General features: G+C 34.0%; 1 protein-coding gene across 1 annotated transcript; it reads left to right on the forward strand.

The window, feature by feature from the left end:
• Window positions 1–2,381: 2,381 nt before the first annotated feature.
• LOC137736147 (sugar transport protein 13-like) lies at window positions 2,382–5,436 on the forward strand. The gene is made up of 5 exons (XM_068475474.1): window positions 2,382–2,502; window positions 2,730–3,052; window positions 4,069–4,193; window positions 4,412–4,703; window positions 4,786–5,436. The coding sequence occupies exons 1-5, from the start codon at window positions 2,382–2,384 to the stop codon at window positions 5,434–5,436; spliced, it is 1,512 nt and encodes a 503-aa protein (XP_068331575.1).
• The last annotated feature ends 3,317 nt before the right edge of the window (window positions 5,437–8,753 follow it).

An 8,753-nucleotide genomic window follows, 5' to 3' on the forward strand; every position in this document is an offset into this window, starting at 1 on the left:
CGTTCATATCGTCGAGTACTTCAGGAATATACTAAAAGAATATTTAGTACGTCTCACAACCCGTTGGTCTATGAAAGTCAAAACCTTCGCCTCTAGGGCATTTTTGTAAATTCACATTATAAAATTTATAAAATAATAAAATTTGGGATGGGTTGTCATGTATATGATGTCCATAATTGGTACGTTATGTTTAATAGGATGTTAGTTGTATTTTTAGAATTTTAATGATATTTTTTATTTGAGTAATGAAAAGTGTCTTTTGAAATGAATTATGGGATAATATATCTCCTAAATTTAAGGATTTAGGTGATATTAATTTGTCATATGATTGGTAAACCAAATATATGCAATTTTTGTTATTAAAAATTAGATAAGAATGTTTGGTCAAAACTCTAAAAGCTATGGATGTTAAATCTAAGAATTTCAAAATTGAGGCACCTACATCAAAATACCCCTAGTTTTTATAGTATTTATCTTCTTCTATATATAAAGCCAACAATAAAAGTGAATAATACTTTTTGGTGTCACAAGCTTTAACAAAAATAATTGGATAAAAATGCCCCTCAAGCAAAAAAATTCAAAGGCAACCCAAAATAATGCATCAAATGTGGTAGGGGTATTTTCATCATTTTAACATTATTTTTTAATAATTAATTTTTTGTACTTTTTTTAATTAGTATAGCACAATAGGTTAGCAATAATGTGATTCAATCAGCTGTTCATTCAATATTATTTTCTCTATTTTTAAACACGTTCAAAATATCTTAAGAGGCGTGCAATGCCAGTTATAAAAAAAATCTTTCGCACGTGGATAATACTGTGATTAAATTAGTTGTCAAATGATTTTTTTTTTTAACAAATGATATTATCTACACTAAATGGGAAGGGATGAGCTTAGCCTTGCAATGAACTAGCAATAATGTGATTCAATCAGCTGTTTATTAAATATTATTTTCTCTATTCTTAATGTAAATTTTATAGAGACCGATTTTATTACGTGGATTCAGCTGCTTTAATTGGTTTATGAGGGGTTTCTTCTAGCATGATCTAAGATTATTCATTTATTTCAAATATTTGACTTTCCTTCTGTCAATTTAAGAATATAAATACATTTAAAACGTGAAAGTCGCGCGTAGTACGCCGTGATTCAAAAAATATATTCTAGATAAGCATGAGTTGAACATAACATGCGCTAAAAATATCAGTTTTTATAATTTTCATGCAAATTAAATTGAATCATTAATGTTAAGAAAACTCTCTTAAATGAACTTTTCATACACTCTCTTCTACTTCACAAGTTAATATCAACTTTCGTGATAACAAAACATTATATCTAAAATAAAAGATAACAGAAAATTTATAAAAAAATTTACTTTTAAAAATCTACTTAATATTTCTCTAAACTAAATAATGCACCGAAAAAAATATTAGTCGGTTGAATTGTGCGCCACTGAAAATGGAACTGTTCAATCGAACTGTGTGCCGCCCTATAAGTACACAATCTGTCTCAGTTCTTCTTTTCCAAGATGGGTGGAGTTCCTCTTCAGATTTGTTTCACTATGATCACCAGATCAAATGATTTATGCTTTAAATTTCATTTAACTTTCCACCTATTTTGATTCTTTAAAAGTTATAATAATTTTTTATCGTTGGAGGAAATTTTAAAAATTCAAATCACTTGATCCGATGATTTTGATAGAAGAGATCCGAAAAGAATTTCTTTACTTCTAAGATAATCTATGGGAGATTTGGTCAGGTGATACTTATGCTTCACAAGTTTTCATTCACAGAGTACTTCCAACTATTATTTTTTCTACACTTAATCTCTCTCAATTTTTCTTTTTTTATTTAAATGAGTATGATTAAATTACATTAATATTTTATATTAATTTTTTTTTAAAAAGACAAAAAGATAGAGAGCAAAATGTAAGAGGGACAGAAGAAGAGAGAGAATAGAAAGAGAGAGAATTTCTCCCTATTATAAATGATATTGCCATTCATTGGCAGCAAATTAATCTCCACAAGTATAAAATCATATCACTGAGTCACTTGATCAATAAATAAAGTTGTAACTCAAACATGAATGAATGGAAGAAGAAAACGTATTAAAATATATTAAACTATAGTTTGGTGATAAGGAAGCAGAATATGAAGCAGCTGACAATTGTTACCCTAAACCTCAGAATTTGGACACCTGGTTCCCATGCAGTGCCCCTCTCTCACATGCTAGCTATCTTAAAAGAAACCACCCATCTGCTGGTTTTTGCAGAAAGTCTCTTTCTTTCACTCGGTTACTTGGATATATACAAAGCTGTATAAGGAGCTGCAAGGAAGTTGTAGCAATTAAGAGGCTTTGTTTTGAATGTTTGAGAGTTGAGATCATGGCCTCAGCAAGCACCGCAGCTGATATTTCTGAAGCAAAGATCACACCAATTGTCATCATTTCATGTATACTCGCTTCAAGTGGAGGTCTCATGTTTGGTTATGAGGTTGGCATTTCTGGTCAGTAACCACAAACACCCACAATTTTTTATTTTTTAATTTGTTTGTCTAATTAATACTGTTGTTTATATTAATTTTTGGGGTTTTTTTTTTTTGACAAATTCCATACGAAATTCATTTAAACTATGGGAAGAAAGATTCGAACTTATGTTTGGAGAGCCAGTATAATGTTTTAACCCAACTTGACTGGAGTACAATATTTTAGCCATTGGTTGTACTTGATGCAGGCGGTGTGACAGCTATGCCAGGTTTCTTGAAAAAGTTCTACCCAGACGTGTACGCTAGCACTCAGAAACTGAAGACCAACAGCAATTACTGCAGATTTAACAATCAAGGCCTGCAATTGTTCACCTCTTTGTTGTACCTTGCTGCTTTGGTATCGACCTTCTTTGCATCGTACACTACCAAAAGGCTAGGGCGAAGGCTGACCATGTTAATTGCTGGGATTTTCTTCATTGTTGGTACAGTTCTTAATGCTTCATTTCAAGAACTTTCCATGGTTATCATTGGTAGGATCTTTCTTGGCTGCGGAGTTGGTTTCGCCAATCAGGTTTTTAACTTTGTATTGTTTATAATTTTGTTATTCCTCCATATTTTGAGACTCTTAACAGCAATGTTCTAATCCCTTATCAATTTGTAGCAATATATTTCCTAAAAGAGGTGGTCAGGGCAACTTTAATCATAATTTCAGGTAATAGTGTCACATTCAAATCTTAAAGTATAGGGTGATGTTAAGGAGGAAGAAAGAGTGACAACCACTGCCAAGTCACTCATTACCACTGCATCAGATGAAACAAGATGATCTGCATATAATTTTTGGTGCTTATATTGCCTTTATTTGTTAAAAAAGGAAATTTGGAAGAAAATAAAGCCCTTTACTTTTAACTAAAATTCTTAATTAAAAAGGGAACTTTTGGTCTTTTTCAAAATTAAATTTTGTGAGGCTTAGCTCACTCTCTCACCTGTTAAGATATATAATATCTTTTGTTCAATATTTTTTTGGTCATTTTTACATTGAAAAGACTTAATTGACCTGTACTTTTAATTAATTGGATTCATACAGTTTGTTTGCCTAATTCGAGTTTGCTCGAGGACCCCTCGAGAAAGGTCGATCTGTGACATCCCTTTAGTAATATTGCAGCAAGCATAAATAGCACTCAAGGGATAAAGTTGTTATCAATGGGGTATCGAGCAATGGGAACAAGGCAAAAGCTTTGAATACAATGAAAACTGTAAGGTTAGTTAAGTTTTTCATAAAAATTCTAAAATTTTTGAATAGAGGGGCAAAAGCCCTTTCGAGCCTCTAAATAAGGCATTTCTCTAAATTTCCCATTTTAAAACTATGTTTTTGAGGATTTAAAGATAATTAAGCATTTTATGTTTCGCATTTGAAGTTTACAATTTAGAGTTTAAAATTCAAACGTAAGTCTAAAAAGAATATTGATCTGTATCATATGCCCCATATGAAGAGGAGCTTCAGCTTTCATTTTCTTGCTTTTAAGCCATATATGTTTTTCCCCTAATTTGGTCATCGAGTAATGGTTTCGATGTTTTGATGTTTTGCAGGCTGTGCCACTATTCCTTTCGGAGATTGCACCCACAAGAATTCGTGGAGGACTCAACATACTTTTCCAACTAAATGTAACCGTTGGAATTCTTTTTGCTACCCTTGTCAATTATGGTGCTGCTAAGTACGTCCCCTTCTCCTTGGTTTCAAAGAGTACTCCTGTATATGAAGAATATCAACAATTGAAATTAGGTTCTTATTCTACTAGACACATGAAGAGAAATGTCTATAATGATTATCGAGATACAACATTAATGGGCATGAATTAATTTTTTCTTACTTCTTGTGCTTTACCACCATCCACTATAATTGATATGTAATTATGTGTTCTGCCAAATACAGGATTAAAGGGGGATGGGGTTGGAGGGTATCGCTGGGTTTGGCCGGTGTTCCGGCACTCTTGCTGACCTTGGGGTCTCTTATTGTGGTAGACACTCCTAACAGTTTGATACAACGTGGTAAGTTGGATGAAGGAAGAGCAGTACTTAAAAGGATCAGAGGCACCGAAAATGTTGAAGCCGAGTTCTCGGAGATACTGGAGGCAAGTAGTGCAGCCAAAGAAATAAAGCACCCCTTTAAAAATCTCCTTAAATGGAAGAATCGCCCCCCACTGGTGATTGCAATAGCAATGCAGGTCAGTATATATACACATACATTGGTTACTACAATTGAAAAGTAGTAGTGTAATGTTAACATTAATGATGTTTTCTGTACAGATCTTCCAGCAGTTCACAGGCATGAATGCAATTCTTTTCTATGCTCCCATTTTATTTGCGACCATGGGCTTTGGCAACAATGCCTCCCTTTATGCCGCAGTTATACTAGGAGCTGTCAATGTCCTTGCAACGATTGTATCTATCTTCTTGGTTGACAAAGTTGGGCGTCGAATGCTGTTATTAGAAGCTGGGATCCAAATGTTGCTTTCTCAATTGGTTATCGGAATAGTGCTAGCCTTCAAGGTTAAGGATCACTCTAATAACTTATCTTATGGTTTGGCGATTGTGGTGGTGGTCATGGTGTGCACTTTCGTCTCCGCCTTTGCCTGGTCTTGGGGACCCCTCGGGTGGTTAATTCCTAGTGAGACATTTCCGTTGGAGACTCGGTCAGCGGGGCAAAGTGTGACGGTTTGCATGAACATGCTTTGCTGTTTTCTTATAGGACAAGTCTTCCTCTTAATGCTTTGCAGTATGAAGTATGGCGTCTTCTTGTTTTTCTCTGCTTGGGTCTTGGTCATGTCACTCTTTGTGCTATTTTTGGTTCCCGAGACCAAAAATGTCCCTATTGAGGAGATGACAGAGAGAGTGTGGAAGCAACATTGGTTTTGGAAGAGATATAAAGACGACTACGAAGGTGGTCGAGTCAAATAATTTTATTTTTATGGTTACATTGGAGGGTTCCAAGAGAAAATGTCATCAAAATAACTGTGTTAAATCCCTCTCAGGCATCATTATGTTGAAGTTTGTAAAACTATAACGAACTTAGTTAATGGTTCGTTTTGTTTAATATTATGTGTGGAATGCAGGTGTACTGTCTTGTATTATTTGATTGGCATTGCTTAATGTATTAACCTCCATGCACAAGCATCGGGATCATAATCCGTAAGGATAAGTCCTTTTAGAATTTAAAAGTCAGAGTCCCACGTGAAAGTGTGTTAGTTTTCTGAGATAGGTTTTTGGAGGAATTAAACCTGAACCTCTCCTAATTAATTCTGATTCATTATCCACCTCCCTTACCACCTTGAAGCATATTGACAAATGTAGTAGGACAATAACACTACGCAGTTTTAAACGAAATCGCTCAATTGAGATTTGATTTTCGCTACCGCCCCCCGACATATTTGATACCCTCTCCTACAACATCTAAACAACGAAAAAAACACTGTCAGATCCGCTAACACTTCGAATTTTCCCTCTCCACTATGGTTGCTTAAAAAATTCAAGAAAATCTAGTATCTTGTTGCTCTCTGTATTCGAAGAAAAAGTTATGTTCAGCCTCCTCCAACTCCAGGCTTCTCTTCTCCTACGGTATGAAAGCCCAAGAAACCTGTCTGTCTTAGAAAGGAGTAATACTAGAGAAACTCAATTTGTACATAAAATTTTGTAAACTAAATGATATGGAAGTTACTGATTGGATTATTACTTAAGCATTGATAAACGTGCTAAATTATATTGATGACACATCATTTAGACCCTATACAAAGTGATGTAGTGATTAGTCCTTCATCCGCGTCAACTACGCTCTAGTATCTAGCTAGTTACAACAATAGTAAATATGTGAAACAAATAAACCGTACACGAAATTTTGTTAAAAAAAAAAAAATCACACAAGAATTTTAATTAAATAGAAAATAGCTTACAGATTGAATTTGAATAGAAATTTGCAACGGATACGCTGTTGAACAATGTGTAGAATTATAATTAAATCAATTGTATTGATAACACAAGGTACAAATATGTACTAGCCTATGACTTGGAGTACATGTAAGAATATAAGCATGAGTATGAGCCTGTGAACTTGGTTATAAGATTAGAGATTGAATATGAAGTCTTGTTGAGAATGGATTTGTGAATCCCTATTGTAATTGAACTACTATTTAGAAGGAATTGGTTTTCTATATGGATTTTAATAGGGAAATGCTTAAAGAATTTGGCTATATAGTATATATATGGTGGCCTCTGCTCTCGCAGTGTGTGTGCTCTACTCAAAACTAAAACCAATTATTAGTTGAGAACCTTGAACACTGAAGAGAGGAGAAGGCGCATTGCATGATTCTTGCAGAAATCAGGCATGGCTTCCAATTCGAGTTCATCTGTAGGTATGGTTCTTCTCTGTGCTTTGATTGATGAATTACGATTTTGTGTTTTGATTACAGTAATTCGTATTGCTTGATCTTGGTTTTATGTTTATTCTAATATGTGGTATCAGAGCTAAGATTATAAGTTTATGAGTTATGTGATTAAAACCAATAGGTTCAAAAGCATTGATAATATTTAAGAAAATATACCTTTGTTGCAGGGTTGGGGACTCGAACATGGGTTCTGGCATATAGGTTTCACAAATAACAACAAAACCTGAAGAAAATATAACCATTGAGTTTTAAAAGCTAGTTACCGTTAGATTTCCTACAAATCCATTGGTAAGGGTTTTCTTTCCAAATTGGGGCTCTTTGATTAAGAACATCACTCATCAAAATATGCTTCTGGGTTATGAATTCATCAACCTTGCGATTGATATGATCGATTTGAATGATTTTTCTACTGCGTTGTTTCAAAAATAGGATATGTGTAACGTATGTTTGATAAATTGCAAAGCTTTATCCTTGTCTGCTTAATGTTTCGATGCATAGATTGAGTTGAAGATTTCTGCTGGATTTTAGATATAAGATTACGATAACAAAATCTGTATAGATCAAATCTAATTGAAACTATTGATCAGTAATCTCAGACCATAATTGCTCAATCATGTTTGAAATTGCAATTATTTTTTGATATGCAAATTCTAATGCATCTTTGTGTTTTCTGATTGAATAATGGATGATGGTAACCATGCATGAGACATCTATGATGTCTGTTGTTGCATATCTTGGTATTGATAAGTCAATTTTTCTATGTATGCTTATCAACTATACATTGTTAAGTCTATATGTATTAATTATTGATGCAAGTTGTGATGTGCAAATTGCAAAGCGAAATCAGGAACCTAACCGGTTCATGTTTGTGATTTCATCTCCAGCATCTGCAATATCTCTCAAGACTTGAATTTAGCCAATATACCAATTCTTGCTGGAGGGAGTAACTACAAGAAATGGAGGAGAGAGATTGGATTACTGTTGACAATCAATAAGTACGATATAGCCATTGATACTTTAAGACTAGTGATCACAGAACAAAGCACCAGAGCAGAAAAGGCAGATTATGAGAGGTGGACAAAAGCAAATAAAGTTGCACTTTCAATTCTTGAAAGTGGGATGACTGATATAGTTTGTGGAGGGATTAAAAGGCATGAGTTGGCTGCAGAATATTTGAATGCGATAGAGAAAAAGTTCAAGGAGACAGAGAAAGCAGAGATTAGTCAATAATGTCACTTTTGACAACCTACAAAATTGATAATACCAGTTCAATTAGGGATCATATTATGAAGATGACTGATGCTGCAAAAAAGTTAAACTCCATGGATGTCAACATCGGTGAAAAACAGTTGGTTTTCATGACTTTGCAAGCCCTCCTAAACAAGTATTCTCAATTGAAGGTGTCCTACAACACACAAAACAAAAGTTGGGATGTAGATGAGCTAATTGCACAGTGTGTTCAAGAAGAAACTCAACAAAGGCAAGAGAAGGGCAAAGACATTGAAATTGTGAACCTTGTGCAAGGAGGGAAATGAAGGAAGTTCAACAATACTGGAAACAATCCAGGTAAGAACTTCAAGTACTCTAAACCCTTTGATAAGACTGGTATTTATGCTAAGATATTTGAAACCTTTAGAGGATCTAACAATCTTAAACCTAAGGTGAAAAATGTTGCTAAGCTTAAATGTATTTCTTTTTTTTTTTGGTAAAACTCAAGGCCATTTAAGAAAAGATTGTGAAATGTTTAAGGACTATTTAAAAGCTAATGGAAAAGAGATAGTTAATGTATGTGTAGAGTCAAACTTAATTGAGGTTCCATTTAACTCTTGGTGGTTT

The sequence above is a fragment of the Pyrus communis genome, chromosome 6 (genome assembly GCF_963583255.1).
Source record: "Pyrus communis chromosome 6, drPyrComm1.1, whole genome shotgun sequence".
Classification (NCBI taxonomy): Eukaryota; Viridiplantae; Streptophyta; class Magnoliopsida; order Rosales; family Rosaceae; genus Pyrus; species Pyrus communis.

Excerpts from the sequence above, each read along its gene's own strand:
- LOC137736147 (XM_068475474.1), top strand. The coding sequence starts at position 2,382 with ATGGCCTCAGCAAGCACCGCAGCTGATATTTCTGAAGCAAAGATCACA. Across the intron at positions 3,053-4,068 it reads GAGTTGGTTTCGCCAATCAG|GCTGTGCCACTATTCCTTTC; the intron begins GTTTTTAACTTT and ends GATGTTTTGCAG. Across the intron at positions 4,194-4,411 it reads GTCAATTATGGTGCTGCTAA|GATTAAAGGGGGATGGGGTT; the intron begins GTACGTCCCCTT and ends TGCCAAATACAG.